Genomic DNA, 17,472 nt, shown 5'->3' with positions numbered 1-17,472 from the left:
CACCACCTGCCCCTCTGCCAGGGCTGTAAAATACCTGGGAGCACAGCTTGTGTTTTGCTATTTTCTAGATACTCATTATAGTATTTTTTAGATACTCATGTCCCTGTTATGGCTTAGCTGTGCTAACACATTCAGAGTTAGAGCCTTTCCAAAAGTTCCATGGAAGTTAAAATTCTCCAGGCTCTTTTTCGCTTGTGGCAAAAGCAAATCATGCTACATTCACATCCACTGCAGTTAGACTTATGTCCTATCCTGTTGCTTCAGCTACATCACCTCTTTTAACCATCTCTTCTCCGTCTATCCAAACACAGGACCATGTGAGATTTTTTACTTATTGGACTTTTTTTGATTATTCAGATTATCCATGATTTCCTCATCACTCAGTTATGCTTGCCTTTGTCTGACCTGTGGCTACTTCTTTTGTTGCCAATTCAATCCACCTCAAAGTGGCTTAGCCATGATGCTTCTCATACTTGGGCGATGTGCCCCATGAATACTGCAGTCACAGGGTTAGTCCTGGCATGGCCTCTAATGAGCTTCACGCAATGCTCTCCACTCACCAAAGTGCAAATTAGTCATCTCTTATATGCAGAGCATTGCCAGTTCCTCTGCCTGGGCTTCCTACCTGTTGTCATGCAGAAGTTTTTCTATGTGGCTCTGCCAAGATAAAAAATTGTTTGGATAGGACCCCACTCCACTGTTACAGACCTGCAGCATCTTACACAAAGGGGCATTAGTGCAGAAGGGAATTTCTTAGCACTACAGCTCCATGTTTTCTTAGTGCTCCTATTTATATGCATGATTTCTCATGCTAGCTCACTGTCAAAGCCTGTGTAGTGGAGAAGGATATCCTGCTCTATACAGGACATATAGACTCTAAATGACTGGGTACAAAAAGCTCCATTGAGAATGGTATAGTAACTTCCAAAGGTTTTCAGGCACTAGAACTAACTTGGTTACAGAAACTGTAATAAGGGTGGCTTCTTCCCAATCAGCTGTATTAAACTGCTGTTACATTACTGACACGTAAGAAATTTGACAGTATTCTAAAATAGAACATTATGTTGACAAGAAGATAATTTTGGGCAGTTAGGTATTTTTTACATGGCTGAAGAGACATTTTTATGTAGGCAAGTCACTTTTTAGTGCTTCTTCTCTTTAAAAGAGAAAAAAAGAAAGAAAAACAACAGGGAACTTCATTTTTAAAAGACATAAAAATAGAATCACATAAAAATAGAAAAGCACAAATCAAGTAGTATATTTACCATTCAAAATAAAAGTAACCTCCCCCTCAGTGAAAGGCAGTTAAAGGGAAAAGATTGAAGAGGAAATTCTTCCACCTTCTCTTCATGGCAAGCTAGCTATGAAGAACTTGATCAGCCATTATATAACCATTTCCTTTCTTAAAATATCAATTCATTTTCACAGACTGACACATGCAAACACTCTCTTTGAAGAAACACTTTCAAAGCGATACACTTGTGATGGAGAGGCGGCCAGCAGCGCCGGCCGGTTGCGCTTTGCAGCGCGGGCAGGGTAAAGCGCAGGCAGCCTACCAATGGTGCAGTGCTCTCCGTTCCATCCCTGGCTGCACTCGCACTTGCCGTCCTTGCAGGTGCCGTGCTCGGCGCAGCGCGGGTGGCAGGCGCGCTGGCTGCAGGCCGCGCCCGTCCAGCCCTCCTCGCAGCGACACGCGGCGCCCACGCACACGCCGTGCGCGCCGCAGTCCGCCGAACACAGCTCTGCGGGGACAGGGAGAACAAGAAAGGCATGGCAAGAATAAGAAAGGCAAAACCTTTGAAAGCTAAATCAAAGGAATTTACTGCGAAAGACATTTTCACTTGCGATTCAACAGAATAGAGAGCACAGTTTTATCTCTTTGCTAATGCTCTTTTGGTTAGCTGGCAGACTTAAGTGATGTTTAAATGTTCACAGATCTTTTGCTAGCTTGCGGTAATTTTGAAGCATGTTTCTTTGTGGTCACGTTTGTCTTAAGAGTAACCTTTTGTATCTTAGATTATATGGCACTCATACCTACCAGAAGTTACACTGTACTCACAGTGACAAAATGACAAAATGTAAGGTATACCTTGATCATTGTCTGTGGTGAATCTACTATGACGAAGTTCAAATTAGCAAGGTTTCCCCTCCATACTCTTCTCCCTGCTTTCTTTCAAAGTTGAAATGTGCCATTACTGACACAGTTTTCGTTATAAAGAATCAGCCTTAGTGAAACAAATTAGCACTATGCTGACACACTGACACATCTGTAAAGTATAAAAGATCATTTTACTCTTTCACTTTCAGTAAATTTGTATCAGTGACAGCTATGAACAGTCTGGTTTCAATAATAATTTGTTAAAAAAATAAATCAATATATAGCAATCTAACTTGTCATTTACATATAGTAACAGGATCTTGTATCTGATAGAATAATTGAAAAATATGTTAACAGCCAAAGGTAGTCAGAGGCCAAACAACACATATTAAGTCTCAGCTAACATAAGATGATAATTTACACTGCCAGATTTTGTATTTACCATTTTGGTTCATTTAGTCAGACTCCAGCAAACTTTACTTCTGCTTAGCAGAAAACAGAAAAACAAAGTGATACAATACAGCCTGAGGGACTTTTTAGTTCCTTGGCATGCAGCTGGCTGTAGCCATGTATGGTTCACAGAAATACTATATTTAAGTTATTTTTTTCTTGCAAAAGACAGCAAGTAGTTCAACAATAAAAGATCAAATCATTTTTAATAGCAAAAGAAACTTGCATTCAGTGCAAGAAAGGTTTCCAGTTTCCTCATCAACAGTGTTTTTCTCTCTGCTGTCTCAAAGTGCTGCAGAACTTAAAACATAGTATCAAGGAGCTGTGACATTTCCTGTAAGAAACAGCCCAAAACCTTTATGGAGAAAGACAGCTGTAATTTCCCCCTCCTTTCCCTCCCACCAACTATATAGCATTTTATATCTACTTTGAATTAAATTTTTGATTAAAAGATGCAAGATGGTTTGATTAACTTGAGTCACAAAACGTCACTGCAGCTCCAAGAAAGAAAGGTTTATTTCTCTTCAATCTAATCAATTTTTCATTAGGGTGAAGGTGTTTATCAGCTTTTAGCACACCAGCTTTGAGCAAGGTGCGTCAATCTTTGTAATGAATTTATTAATTAGAGTTAATTTAATTGAAGTGGAATTGAAGGGCTAATTAACGGACAAACTGCTGATGAAGATAGAGGAAAGCTCTGCTGATTTAAAACCTATAAAACCCTCTGATGGAAGTAACTCATTCTTTTCTTCATCTAACAGCTTAACAACATGTTTATGGGTAAGATTTACTTTTTTTAGTGTACTGCTTTGAAGGTCATTTTGCACTGCTTCAGCAAATAATCTCTGCATGTTCTTACAAACATTCTTTTTTGAGTCTGACACACTTGAGATATTTGAGATCAGAAACATTTTATGTTATTTTAAAAACAAATCATTCCATGAAACATAAGTCAAAGATGAAGCGTAACTGGCCATCAAAAAAAGCGCAGAGGACGTGTCAGTAAATAGGGCATCCATGTTTTGCCTGAGAACTAGACAGGGTCTAACACAAATAGCCATTTTTAGTGCTAGAAACAGAAAGGGATTTTTTCTTCTAAACAAAATTCACAGAAGACAACATTTTCTTCTCTTTGTCACTTTTTTTTTGAATGTTTGGAACTCAATCACTCCTGTATGCATAAACCATTATGAAGTACCACAGATCCTGGTCAGGAAGTACATTTGTTTCAAAAAGATGGTTGCTCATGAAAAAGTTATATTTATTCATAAGCTGGCATAAACTCAGCTAGCCCATGTGTTCAGTTTTCATTAACAAAACGTCTGAGTTCTTAGATGAACTGGTTTAGACAAATACATGTCTCACAGTTAGACATGATTTCTTTTTTGATATGTGGCTACCAAACAAGATTCTAAAAACTCGTCTTTGTCAAAAAGCTGCTGTCATACTTTATAAATATTTAGATTTTGCTCTCTGTGCTGGTACCTCTAGTTTTCTCCTTTTGTTTCTAAGCTCTGACTATGGTTTTAATAAGCTCAGTTCCATATTTCAAGAAATTCCTCTGCTTCTTCACTCGTACCAATTCCTTCCACCCTGGCAGCCTGCATTCTGCCTTGAAAGCTGTTTAAGACTCATTCTTGCATTCCCTTTGCCTTCAAACTTGAATGCTCTCTGTTTTTCAGGAAAATTACCTCAAATTAGCTGGAGAGATTCTTAAAATGCGAATGCCCCTGTTTTCACTAGTGTAGTTTTAAGTTTCTAAGTAGATCTGTTAGGAAATATCCATATCATGCAAAGAACATTCTGAGCTTGCTTGTGAAATACCTGAAGTTGCCAGACGAAGGCAGTTAAAAGATACAAACAAATACATTGATTTTCAAATCTTTCAAACACACCAATTATTTTGAACCTTTGAATCAATTTACAGTTCATGCTGAAGTCAACTCCAAGAGATCAATCAGCTCAGGTCAGGTCCTAACCCAGTAATGTCATTAAAATGCTGCTATTCAAGACATCAACATTTTATAAAATGCCAGTGCTTTTAACTCTTACCATTGGAGCAATCTGGACCTGTCCAGTTGGGGTCGCAGGTGCAGCTCCCGCTCTCCTGCAGGTAGGTGCCATGCCCAGAGCACTGGTCAGAGCACATTGTCTTCAGGATCTCACAGTTGCTGCCCCCCCAGCCCGGGTTGCAGTGGCACTCGCCGTGGATGCACACACCGTGGCTGGAGCAGCCTGGGTCCAAGCAATCCGCTGCAGGGAGAGGACAAAGAGCAGCTTAAACCTGTCAATCCTAACAACAGTAATTAACCCAGAGGTGCTAAGGGCACTTCTGGGCTTCATTCACATTTAAAGACCTTAGGAAACAGGCAGCATTGCACCCATCTGGAAAGTAAACAGTATGCTGAAGCTGAGAAGTTCACCTTTCTTTCATGGCAATGAATGAAGAAAAGACAGAGTGGACTATGATCTCTTTGTGCCAGCCTCCCTTCTCTGGCTACAAGGTAAATCACACTTTGTCCTCACTTCTTACATAGCTGCAATTTTCCTTGCAAGAACACTTCCCTTTCACACCACTTTCTGATCCTGTAAATTTTGTGCATGCACATAAATGACATCAAGACAATTACAGGTTACCACTGAATCAATGGAGAATCTTTCAAGGTTTGATAATTTTTCTGACTTACAGCAAGACTGGCTTTGGGACTTGGGTAAGTGATCTTGATTCTGCCTAATCATAACGGAGTAAGTGTTGGATTCTCTGCAGCACTATTCCCTGGTACTACTGACCCAATCCACTACCACATAGTTGTGACAGCTATACAGGACCCCCAGATTGTTTCAGAAATGAATGAGTTGCATACTGTCTATCTGTCTTAATTCACTTGTGCTTTAGATGATGAGATTTAATTCAGCAATTTGACTCAATAAAATGTTACACTTGTAGGGTCAATGGCCTGAAAATTTAATTCCAGAGACTTAATTGCATTACTTTGTATGTGGCAATCAATAAAATCAATTTGATTGGGGAAGAAAATAGCAGTTTTTAGTCCCTAAAAAAATAGAATGGAAAATGAACTGCATTTTGCAGCACACCAGAATGAATATTATTATGCATATCTCTGTAATATAAGAATAATGCATCATTTTCCCCCCTGATGCATTTGAATCAGCACTTTCCACAATATGGTCAGTGGAAAAGACTACTAACAAATGCAATAAATTAGTGACTACTCTATACTTGAAAACTTCAATAAGAACTCCTACATATGTGTTTCATGTGCTTTCTTCTTAGCTGATTTCAGCCAGATGAAACCCAAATATACTGGTAAGTAAAAATATTATATGCATGTTACTTTGAATTTTCCCACTGCTTACTTGAGAATAAATAACGTACAATAACTCTGTAGAATTCAGCGATACTAGTGATTCCAAACTTGATTTGTAGTATTGTAAAATGATTTTTGAAGAAACAGAGTTAGTGCATAAGACCTACATCCAGAGCAAAATTTATAGAGCCAGATGTGCCAGCTGTTAACCTGACCAAAAACAGCTGGTGCTAGCAAAAATATTTACTCATTTACCTTCTTCACAGTTTTCTCCTTTGTACCCAGAGTTGCAGGCACAAGAGCCCATGATGCAAATGCCCCGTCCCCCACACTGGGGATCGATGCACTGACTCGTAGGCACGTCGCACTCGGTGCCCTTCCAGCCACTGTAGCACAGGCAGCGCCCTTTGGAGTACTGCCCATTGCCACTGCACAGCACCGGGCAGGCTGCTGCGGAACACAACACAGCACAACTATCAGAATAAAGATTTCACCAAAGCTTTATAAAGAAGAACATCTGAGATGTTGCTTTTCTGATGTATTTCTCTTCATGCTCACTTAAACTGACTTGAGAAAAGCATTGGGCTGATTTACCTCTTGAACAATCGGGGCCCAGAAACCCGGGAAAACAATGGCAGGACCCAGAAACACATTCACCGTTACCATGGCAATTTCGGGGGCATTCCACCACAGACTCTGGAAGGAAAAAGAGAAGAATAATTCACAGGTACCCACTGCATGAAGTAGCTATCATTTGAGCCACTACTAACTGACAGTTTGTTCTCACTCTGAGAAGTGTTTACATTTGTTTTGTTTGGAGAGCATAAACAGCTGTGATTTCCTACTGCTGATGCCCCCACTATCTTATACTCCAAAAAAAAGGCTAAAATTATAAGTGTAAAACTACATGAGGTCCATACTTAAAATCTAGTCCTGTACCATTTCATAAATACTTCAAAACAGCATCCTCCTTTCAAGCACTGTTTCACTAGAAGTACTTATGCCTTTGACTAAGAAATTAAAACCCTTATGCCTTAGATCAAGGAATTAAACTATGGACTCTGTGTTTTATTCTGAGTAGCAAAAGAAACACATAAATGGAAAACCTGCAAAAAAAATAGATCATTTAACTATGAAAACCTTTCTATGAATTCCTAAAAGCCTGACCCCAAGCTAGTGTTTGGTAAGAGCTTTAAAGATTATGCTTACCTATAATTATGGTATTAAAAGACACCTGCTCTGCATTTTTCCCATCATTATAAAAGGCCAGGTGCCAGATGCCAGAATCCAAATACTGGATAAAACCTGCCTCGTGGAGGCTGACGGACCTCGCCTGCCGTCCTGCTCGCTCCGACTCCAGCAGGTTGCGTTGCTCCCTCGCAATCAGCCGGCTGCCATCCAGGAGCTCCACAAAGTCATACTGCAACGAAGCACAGAACAGAGCTTGACAGGGCCATGGCACCACCCTGACAACATGTTGTATTTAGACCAAGTTTCCTTCTGGAGCAGGGAAGGAGGAGCTGAAACCAACCCTTTCTTCTTTCTTTGCTCCTTGGTAAGCATTCACATAAAATTACCAACTAGTTCTCATGCTTATCAGGAAGACTTTTTCAGTAGAAAGTGGCCAATGAACCCATTTCATACACTGGGGGAAGAAAATAGCAGTTGAAATGAGTCTGCAGTCATGACTGGCACCATAATTACAGATGAGAGCTAACTTTCAAACTGTATTACATACATATGGGCTAATAATAATAATAATAATATCCGATACCAATAATCTACTTTTCTTAATTTAATTCCAGATGAAGGATTAACTGCTCAATCCCCCTTTTGTATAGTCTGGAATTTCTGAGGAAGGAGAGCAAGAGCTTTACTTCTCATCACAGAAGGTCAAAACAGGAGAAGGAAAGCAGAAAACATTGCAACTACCAAAGATGACAAACTGAACAAGCCCCATGGTATCCCAGGTCAATGGACAGCACATACTGAATTTTAACAGCTAACATGGGGCTTGGAAAAATGTAGTAGCATCTGAGCTGATAAAACAAGTAAACTCACAACACAAGTTTTTATGCATGTTATGCACCTTAATTAGGTCTAAGGCACCTGGAGGGCTAAAACTGCTCCAGGCCCTACACTGGTTTTACACTACCTGGAGTCTGTTCTCAGGGCTTGAAAGTTGTCTTCTGCATGTTGAACATGTAAAGATCAATACATATAGAGCAAAATAAAAAGAGCATTCTTGCTTATGGCAGAGGGTCTCTACTTTTACAGCTAAGACTGTTCAAAGTTTCAGTTCTACTGTGACACACGTTTATCGTATGAAGTGAACTGTAGCACATAAACCTTCAATCTTTCCACATGTTGAAGATCTCTCTCAAATGAAATTACATCCAGGGCCTTTTAGAGTGAAGGCCAGCATGTGAGCCACTGATTCACCTGAGCTGGGATAAGATCAGTTCCTAGGACCAGAGGATCAGTGATTTTTGACCCTGACTTGTGACCTTCAGACACTGCTCCTCAGACAAAAGAGAATATGATAGCTTTTATCCCGGAACAAGGGCTTAAGTACTTATGCTCTCTTTTTGAAATTGCAGGCCAAAATTCACTGGTATTGTAAGATTGCTCCTCCCCAGTATTCAGACTCATTGTCCCACCAGCCAGGATGCGAAGGAAATGCATGGTTAATACGACTCTATCAACACCTGAGACGCTGTTCCAGCGATGTCTGGAGGAGCACACAGCACACAGTGTGATGAGGATGCGCAGGAGCCGTGCCTCGGCAGCTCTGTATGCACTGCACCGCACGGAAACCAATGCGATCACTTTGGGAGAGCAATTATTCAAAACCACTCAACACTCTCATTTGTCAGAGTATTAAATATTTATCTTATTTTGTAGAGAGAGAGAAACAATTTTGGCTTTTTTTCACTCCTGCCTCTCCAGCGGTTTTAGTATTTTTAAAAAGGGAAGGCTCAGGGAGCTCTGAGTTTTAACAGGTCACTCATAGACATTAGTTGTGACTTTGTAATTTGTATATGGCAAGAGACCACTTTTGTAGAAGGATAATTTCAGATTAAAACTGTATTTTTGATACAGGAAGAAGTGGCTACACCAATTTATTGGCCACTAATGGCAGAGAAACACAGTACAATTCACAATTTTGTATTTGTAATGTAATAAGGACATATGCTGTTATCAGAACACCATTTTAGACTACACTTAAAAAGCCATACAGAAGGGAAATCACTGTTCATTTTGTCCCCCAGCAAAAAAAAAAAAAAAAAAAAAAAAAAAAATTGATCTTAACTAACCCTTTTAAAGGCTGCTTTTTTATATTTGAGACATGGCAACAAAAACAGACCGGAAAACCAATTATCTTCATAAGCAAAACCATACCAATTTTATTTTCCTTCTATGAGGATAAATTTATTTCGTTTACATTGAGTCTAAATGTGATGATTTGCCTTACCACTCCATACAGTTTTGCTTTAAACCAAAGTCTCTTTTTTATTCCTAAAAGTCTCTTTAAATAAACATATTGATTCTCTGGCTGCAATGGAACTGACATTTTTAGAAAGTGTCACAAAGACTTTCAGGCTTGCATTGATTGAGTTTTGAATGGACAGCCACCGTCAATTATTTCTGGTTGATTTATTCATGATTCCCCAGAAAGAGAGCTATGCATCTCAGATCAGTCTGTGACACACAAATAGTAGCTGTGCTTGAGACTAATTTTGACACCTAAAGAGAATAAAGCAAAACAACCAAAAATTCTGTCCTGAATACGATGCATCAAACCATTTCCTACATGCTACATCTCTATTATTTTGGATTATGGGACAGCACAAGAGTTAAATTTTCTCCATTCTATTACTGTTTAATTAATAGAATTTTCAGCGTTTTATAGAAATAGTTTATATACAATTCATCTTATTACAAGACAAGGGCGTAAAGACTTCTTGAAATCTGTTCCAAGCTTATTTCTATCATACTTTTGTTATGTCCCCTGCAATAGAAGGATAATTGGCACCAGAGGTTGTACAGTTAGGGACAGATATTGACTACAGTGTCCTCTTACTCGCTGTAAGGTTTTAACTAGGTACAAAAATGAGGTGGATAAACCAGCAAAGGATACAGGAGAGAAGTGGAGAACAAGGTGGCAAATGTAAAAGTCAAGTTTTGCATTACAGTAAAAGTTGACAGTGGAGAGAAGACAGACATTGGTAGAAACCAAAGCTGTAAGGAGAGAGAGCTAAAGAAAATTGTGCAGATACATGTAGGGTATCACAGGCATATGAGCAAAGACTTTGGAGGAGGACAGGTGATAAGGCAACTTTACAAATGCTGGCAGAGTGCAGGAAGTAATAAGTTCTCTATTATTTAACGTAAGATCTGAAAATTCAAATACTGACGTTTGAGAAACAAGCAGCAGTTGCTCATTTGCATAAAAGTTTGTTATTAGCACTTGTCATTCTGTGACTAGAAGATAAGGGCAGATAGCATTCAAGAGACACAGACATGAAGTGATATATCTGAGTGAGATCCTACTTTTCAAAGTCCTCATGAAACAACCCTAGCGTTACACATCCTAAGATGGGCTCTGAGCCAACTTTTGTCATTATAGGATGTGCTCTTTGAGCTATGGTAGACAGATTATGGAAATAAGAGCTCAATAATTAAAAAAGAAAAAAAGAAAAAAGCAGACATAATTAAGGCATTGAATGAAACCATCACAGTTTAACACTTCTTATGTTCTAGGCTGTTCTGGTCTCTACACCTTGAAAAAGCTGCATTAAAACAGGACAACTTTCAGAAAAGGATAAACAAAGGACTGCAAAAGCTTTCATAAAAAGAATGCCAAAACAGCCTGGAACAAATACAACTCAACGATAACACTTGAGATCCCTTAATCAAGGGTGGCATGAAGAAGAAATTAATGAGAAATTCTGCTCTGCCTCTTCCAAAACACTTTCAACAGTATGTCAAACAAAAGCTACTGTCTCAAAACACACTGAGGAGTACAGTGTGAGATGAGTAGTTAAGCCCTGCTGCAAATGACACAGATGCTAAAACCTTCCATGGATTCAAAGGTGACTATGCAAATTCACAGGAAAAAAGAATCTATCAAAGATTTGTAGACAAATCAAAGACAGCATCTTTGACTCAGCAAAGTCCTTCAGCCCTAAAACTCTGGAGGCCAAAAGGATATTGTGGGAAGAATAACTACAATACTATCATGCTGCTTTACTGATCTCTGTGTCTGCTCACGGCCCCCATCACAGAGAGAAGGCCAGATGGGCCTTGACCAAACTCAGCATGGATATTCATGTGTTTGTCTGCCATGTTCCTGTGACACTTGGAGCCACATGAGTGAGCTGCCTTGTCTAATGGGCAGGATGGAAGTGAAGGATGGAAGTGGAATGCAAGGATGCAGTGAAGCCAAACATCAGCTGTTAGTCTGTCCCTGTTACCTATGCCTAGCTTGCAGTTAGGAACTTTTGTTGGTACAAGCCATAAGAGTTAGGGGAAATACAAAAACAAGAAATGGACTTATCCTTGTATTCCCCTTTAGTGGTCTATTTCATTAGATGTCTTTTTGCCAAAATACCTTATTTTGTTTACATAAGCTACTCCAGTTAAACATGTATTTTACCAGGATGAGTTGTGTCTTCATCAAAGCCCTGTGTTAGGACTTGGTTGGAGAAAGGCCTAAACTGTCAAGATGTATTTTATTCCATTTTTTTTCCTCCACATGAAGGAGCATGGTCTCAAATAAAACCCCAACTGCTTACTGAAACTGCATTTTCAGGAGATTACATACATACTTTATCTCAGACACTTAAACTGGACATCATTGGGTTCAAGGCCATATAAACATGGGAAGCTCTAGCAGCCTTGTAAGTTCAGTAGGGCACTGATAAGTAAGCATGCCTAATTTTTCAGTGTATCAAATGTCAGTCAATGGTTTGTAAAAAATACTCTAATTATATACCAGGCAAAAAGAGGACAAGAGAGCTTGACCTATATCCTGGGAACAGTATATCCAAAATGTTAAGCAGGACTCACATATGATACTTCTGTTGTATCGTACTTAAACATTAGTAAGAACCTGGAGTCTATGTAACACAGAGGACAGGAAAAAGATTTAGTAGTCTCTGTGTTTCTGGATAAAGGGCACTCCTATTTCAATCTTTTGACAGGCTAAGGAATCAAGTAAAGATCATTTTTCTAATAGTCATAATTACTTGCATAACTTCTCATATAAATGCATAGTCTAGAAGTCTAGATCAGCTTCTTCAGTTTTATTCATTCCTGCCACACATGTATTCCCCTAACCCCTGCTACTGTCATCGAGATGGCATTTGTATTCCAAACCCCTACTTCAAATGGCTGATAACTTTTTGAATCAATTTTCTTTATGCTAGAATTTCATGTGGTTGTTGTCAGCCTGAGGGTGGGTGTTCATACATGAAGGTCTGAAGAAAATCCATTTAATCATTATTATGAAGATCAAATTTTTAAGTAAACATGAGTGCATTTTCTGCATTCAGTAAAGTGTTTGTACTTTAATGGAAACTAAACTACAAAATAAAGTTAATGTAACATTCCATGACTTTACCTGCCGTGCTAACCCTTCCTCTGTTGATTTTGTCTGTTAAGTAGGTATAATAATTATTAATATATAATATATATACATATATATGTCTATATTGTACATATTTTAAAAGTTATACCTGAATTAAAAAAAAAAGCAAAAAAATTAAATAGTGCAGTAGCATGAACATAAATTTTTTTTAAAAATGGGACTGAATTAAAATATATGAATTTTGCACCTATGGATTTGCTGCTACACCTATGGATTTGCTGCTATGTATCAGACACAATCAGTCAAGCTTTAATACATTAATACCATTTGGTTGCTATACTTAGATTTGTGTCCATGGCAAACCCATACACTCAAAAGTCACTAAGATATTTCTCTGAATGTGGTAGAAGAAAATGAACTAAAATACCTATTCAGGTGGAAAAATGGATCTGAGCCAGCAGTTGGATAAATACTGTGTTGGAAGAAATCTAATCTTGGAGGGTCTTAAATCTTTAAAATAATATGAATACAATTAATACTAAAGTACCATCTGAGGCACTGATTCTCTGTTTGTCCTGCCAATCCAGAAGACGGTTCACTCTTTTATACTTTAACTGTCCTATCACTATGGATAAAAAGTGGGTTTTTGTTACTAGGAAATGTGACCATATGCTATAAGAGGTGTCATTAGAAATCTTCTGATGGGTGGAAGAGAATAAATCCTCTGGCACACTTAATAGCAAAGTTTCAAGACAGTAGAGGCCTAGTGAAGACTGCCACTTTTATAACCCCAGTTCACTGTATCTTTGTAGATATATATTATGTATTTTTTCTTTTATGTTTTTACTTAGAGAGACACCAAGCTGTAAATACTGTAGTATTTGCTTGTCTTCTTGTTTGGAAATTTGGTTAATGTGCTCTTTGCAGGAACTGTCAACCACACCTTATGCATGGCCAAAAGATTCTATATTAGTTTGCTTAGGTTTTAAAGAGATATCAATTTACCAAAGAATAAAATAAAGTACCTATAAATTCTGCATGAAACAACTCCATATCTGAAGAATCGTTGCTTAGGCAATAGAACAGCTCATAAATAAGAATACCATGTACCCACCATTCTAGATCCCAACACAGAGTATTACCAATGTTCTGGTCATCACACGAGATCAACAAAGTATAAACAGTGAAAATGAAAATCAGCAAAATAGAAAAGAATGTAATCCTGAGAGAGAAAAAAGATACAAAAGATACAAGATCATGGTTTTCAATAATGTGCTACTTTTAATGCAAGCAGTTCTTACCTGAGTGTGTGAAGGTGGTAAGCCTTTTCGACCATATACTCCAATCAATGCATCTTTCTGAAGGGATACATTGAATTTTAGAAATTGTGGCTGATCAATGAAGAGTTGTGATCTCCAAAAAATCCCAGGGGGCACTTCTTGTATCGCTCTTCGGCCGATATCAAGTTCTCCAGAATCTATAGTGTTGTTTTCTTGTGCAAATCCTCCTAATTTTCCTGATGGTTTAGAATAATATGGAGATCAAAAATTAGTGGTTTTTTCTAGCTTTCAATCATCCTTCATATATATCTTCAAATACTGAGAATTACCTCAGGAAGAATTCTACCTGACAACCTTTTTGTATCGAAGATCCCAGGAATTCAATGATTTGGAAATAAAAAGGCAAAGATACCACAAATGCCTACATACAAAAAATGCTGTAGCATCCCTAAGGAGGAGCATAATGGAAGCAGTTTAGAATCTACATTAAACTATACTTTTTTCACTAGCATTTTAACAGAGGTTTCTCAGAATAAAGTCTCACATTAAAAATAAAAAGGAAAATGCAGCATACAGATTTAAAGAATAATAGATACATAAACACAGGTAGTCAAGAGAACTAATATAAACATTTCTACATTAAATATCAGAGCATTTATTCAATACTACCAAATACTACAGCTCTGGTTACCTATTTTTGGTTTTGCATAAGCAAGCAATGCTGTATTTAAGCAGCTGGCACATGAAGGTGAGGCTTGAGTGAAACAATACGAAGAAAAATGGAACTGTCATTATAGTCTTGGAGTTTGCTGTGTTTTTACCAATTCATATTCCTTTTATCAGCTAGTCTATTATAAAGATTGAACTAAATCCATCTGAATGTGATAAGCATGTTCATGTGATGCTCACTTGTTTGCATACAAGTGTTCTGAAGAACTGACAATTCAGCCTTGTCTTTTACGTTCAAATCCTACATTATTCATCATTTGATGGAAGAAACTGACACAACCTTTTTGCAAACATTTAGACTGCAAAAAAACTAGATTAAAATCTGAAATGCCAGGTGAGGTCACAGATTGATCCTCGGCACTTATTGTGCATCCAAGATGAACTGAGACTGCTGTTGAATTAAACAGGTTCAGAAGCACTGCTGAGAGGCCTTGAGTGGAACTTGTATCATCATCAGAGCTGTGTCACAGCAGCATTGCAGTCACTGAAAATGTCTCACAGGATTATCACACTGATCAGAGTGCTCTTGAGAAAAGACAGTGAAATATCTGATCTTAAAGACCCCAGTTTTTAAACAATTTTCAGGATGAGTTTAATGTTTTCTGAATTTGGATGTAACCTTTCATAATATTCATGTGTTATTCTAGAAGATGGATCTGTATTTCCTATTTCTGCTTATTTAAGCATTTGCTTTCTACTTCTTTCTTCAAATTAAAGCATATTGTGTTGAACAAATTCACACACTGATGACAGGTAATCACTAAACAATAAACACTTGTTTGCAATATTGATCTGCAACTTCCCCTATTTCTACACTTCAAATGAAAAATAACTGCCTTGTACTACTGAAAAGATGAGCTAGACAGCTTGAATAAGTGCTGTTTATCAAATACATGAACCAGCTTCCCAGGAATGCCTGTTTCTGGGGTTCAACACTCAGCAGATAGTACACTAATGGACTCCTATGTTCTTCACTGAAAAAAGATGGTTTTACTTTGTAGCCATGTGCCCCTTTAGCACCCCAACACCTCTCTCAAAGCTGTCAGCAGCTGATTGTCACCCTAAGGTTAGGGGATTAATTATTCTTTGTTCCCTGTTGTATCTCAATGAGCATAAGAAAGATCTTCATAGTGTCATCGTTTCCTTTCCATTTTCTAAATAGTAACAGTTCCTACATGCAGCTTTAAACCAAAACATGGAATGTCATGTTCATACACATTTACTATTAAGGTGGTTGAAATGTCTCAAATCCAAATCAGAGGATCAGGACATTACCAGGGGACTAGAGAAGGGTGGTACTGAAAGTTGTTCAGCGGTCAAAATATCTGAATCAAGGTTTCATTGATTCTTCCTTACAGTTTTCAGTAACCAGAGTGATAGCACAGGGGCCTCGCTGCTCACATTTCACATCCAGTCATCAAGCTTTCCCTTCTGCCTAACTGGTGCCTCTTTGGTGGTTTAAAATGTGTACTCTCTGGTCTGTCTGTTGTTCAGTATTGATGCATGCTGATAGATGACCACGTACCATATTCTGCAGAAGACACCATTTTAAGTGGGTGGAATTAACCCTGTTCTCTTGAATTGTATTTAGGGACATATGGAAGGAAAAATGTATTTGATATCCTTGTTATTTCCTTTTATCTTTGAGGCAGTGTATAACAGGTTTTAGTTTGGTAAAAAAATTAAAAATTATCAAGGGAAAAAAACCCAGTAAGTGTTTATAAAATATTTTCAAAAACATAAAATATTTATAAAATATTTTCAAAAACATAAAATATATTTTATAAAATAAAGTATATTGGTTATTGAATGCAGAAGATAATGGGATGAAAAGCTGTCACTGCAGCATCAATATTCATAATTATAAAGTAGTTTTTTTCTCTTCATTCAAAATAAGTAAGAAGAAAACGGGAAGCGATAATGATTATCTAAGTACAAGAAAAAGTCAGGAAGGTAAAGGAAATGAGAAGAAAATGTCCTACTGGAGAAGTTTCACAGGCTTACAAAAATGACAAAAGCAGGGAACTGAGCTATAACTTTTCTATGATTTGGAGCTGTGATAACTTGAAAAATTTTCTAGATGTCAACTGCCAGCAGAGGCTTCCTTCTTCTCAGTGGTAAGGAGGTCAGATGTACCTTGTGAATGGAAAAATGGATTTTTGTGTAATGAAGCAAACACTGCATTCATCAACCATTTAAATCAAGTTTTCTATTCAAAACCTATTGATTTTGAAGCCTCTGTTAGCCAAAAGTGCACAAGCTCTTAAATGTTTGGAGAATCTTAAAGGGCAACATGGAAAAAGGTCGATAAAAAATAATCCCTTTATGTGGTTTGTATTTTAAAAGCTCTTACAACAAAATTAGAAAGCTTTTTTTTCCTGCTTTATATATTGGTTGGATGATTCAGACTCAACATTATATGCCAGAGACTTTGAGAAAACAAATGTACATATTATACCTGACCTATTAAATTTCAGAGAGAAATAAAAAGAAAAAAAAAAGGGAGAAGAAAACATCAACCTCTATAGAGAAAAACCCAAGATATTCCATAGTGAGGTCATCATGCCACACAAAACTCCTTGATAATGGAGTGTAAGCCTTGTAAGCATAGCTAAGTGAGAAGCTTCAAAAATATGCTTATTATTCCTGAAAGGCCTCTTCTGGAGCAAAAACTTCAGGAAAAGTGATTACGATGGAACACGCACATGCAATCTTTTGTCCAGAATTACTGAGAGCTTGCTGAAAGTCCCAAGGACTGACTCTTGTATCACGTCCCCCTTATGAAACAGTATGTCCTGACACCTTGGGGCCCTGGCTTTGTTGTGGCTATTTGTTCAACACGAGGTCCCTAAGGCAGGATGGTCCAAGCCAGCCTCAGCACCCTCCTGCTGCCTCTGGGGACCCCACAGCAACAATAAAAATATTATCAGGTGTTCTGGAGTAAATAGAGGTTCTGCTTCTCTAGATATGAGAGCTTTCCTATCCTCATCAAGT

At 38.0% G+C, this 17,472-nt stretch overlaps 1 protein-coding gene across 7 annotated transcripts in view; it reads right to left on the bottom strand.

Annotated features, from left to right (window-relative positions):
- TENM3 (teneurin transmembrane protein 3) overlaps positions 1–17,472 on the bottom strand; it is a 314,810-nt gene that overhangs the window by 78,027 nt on the left and 219,311 nt on the right. For 6 of the 7 annotated variants that reach the window (XM_058803859.1, XM_058803860.1, XM_058803861.1 and 3 more), the window contains 6 exons: positions 13,771–13,985; positions 7,087–7,297; positions 6,472–6,573; positions 6,133–6,327; positions 4,601–4,801; positions 1,557–1,742 (listed from right to left, as the gene is read on the bottom strand). In XM_058803859.1, the coding sequence (XP_058659842.1) occupies positions 1,557–1,742; positions 4,601–4,801; positions 6,133–6,327; positions 6,472–6,573; positions 7,087–7,297; positions 13,771–13,985 (1,110 nt within the window). Of the gene's footprint in view, positions 1–1,543; positions 1,743–4,600; positions 4,802–6,132; positions 6,328–6,471; positions 6,574–7,086; positions 7,298–13,770; positions 13,986–17,472 lie in introns of all 7 variants that reach the window. The other variant, XM_058803866.1, reaches the window with a different exon arrangement.

This window comes from Ammospiza caudacuta, chromosome 4, assembly GCF_027887145.1.
Source record: "Ammospiza caudacuta isolate bAmmCau1 chromosome 4, bAmmCau1.pri, whole genome shotgun sequence".
Taxonomy (NCBI): Eukaryota; Metazoa; Chordata; class Aves; order Passeriformes; family Passerellidae; genus Ammospiza; species Ammospiza caudacuta.
The sequence above is the reverse complement of the archived record's forward strand: the minus strand, read 5'-3'. Positions and strand labels throughout refer to the sequence as shown.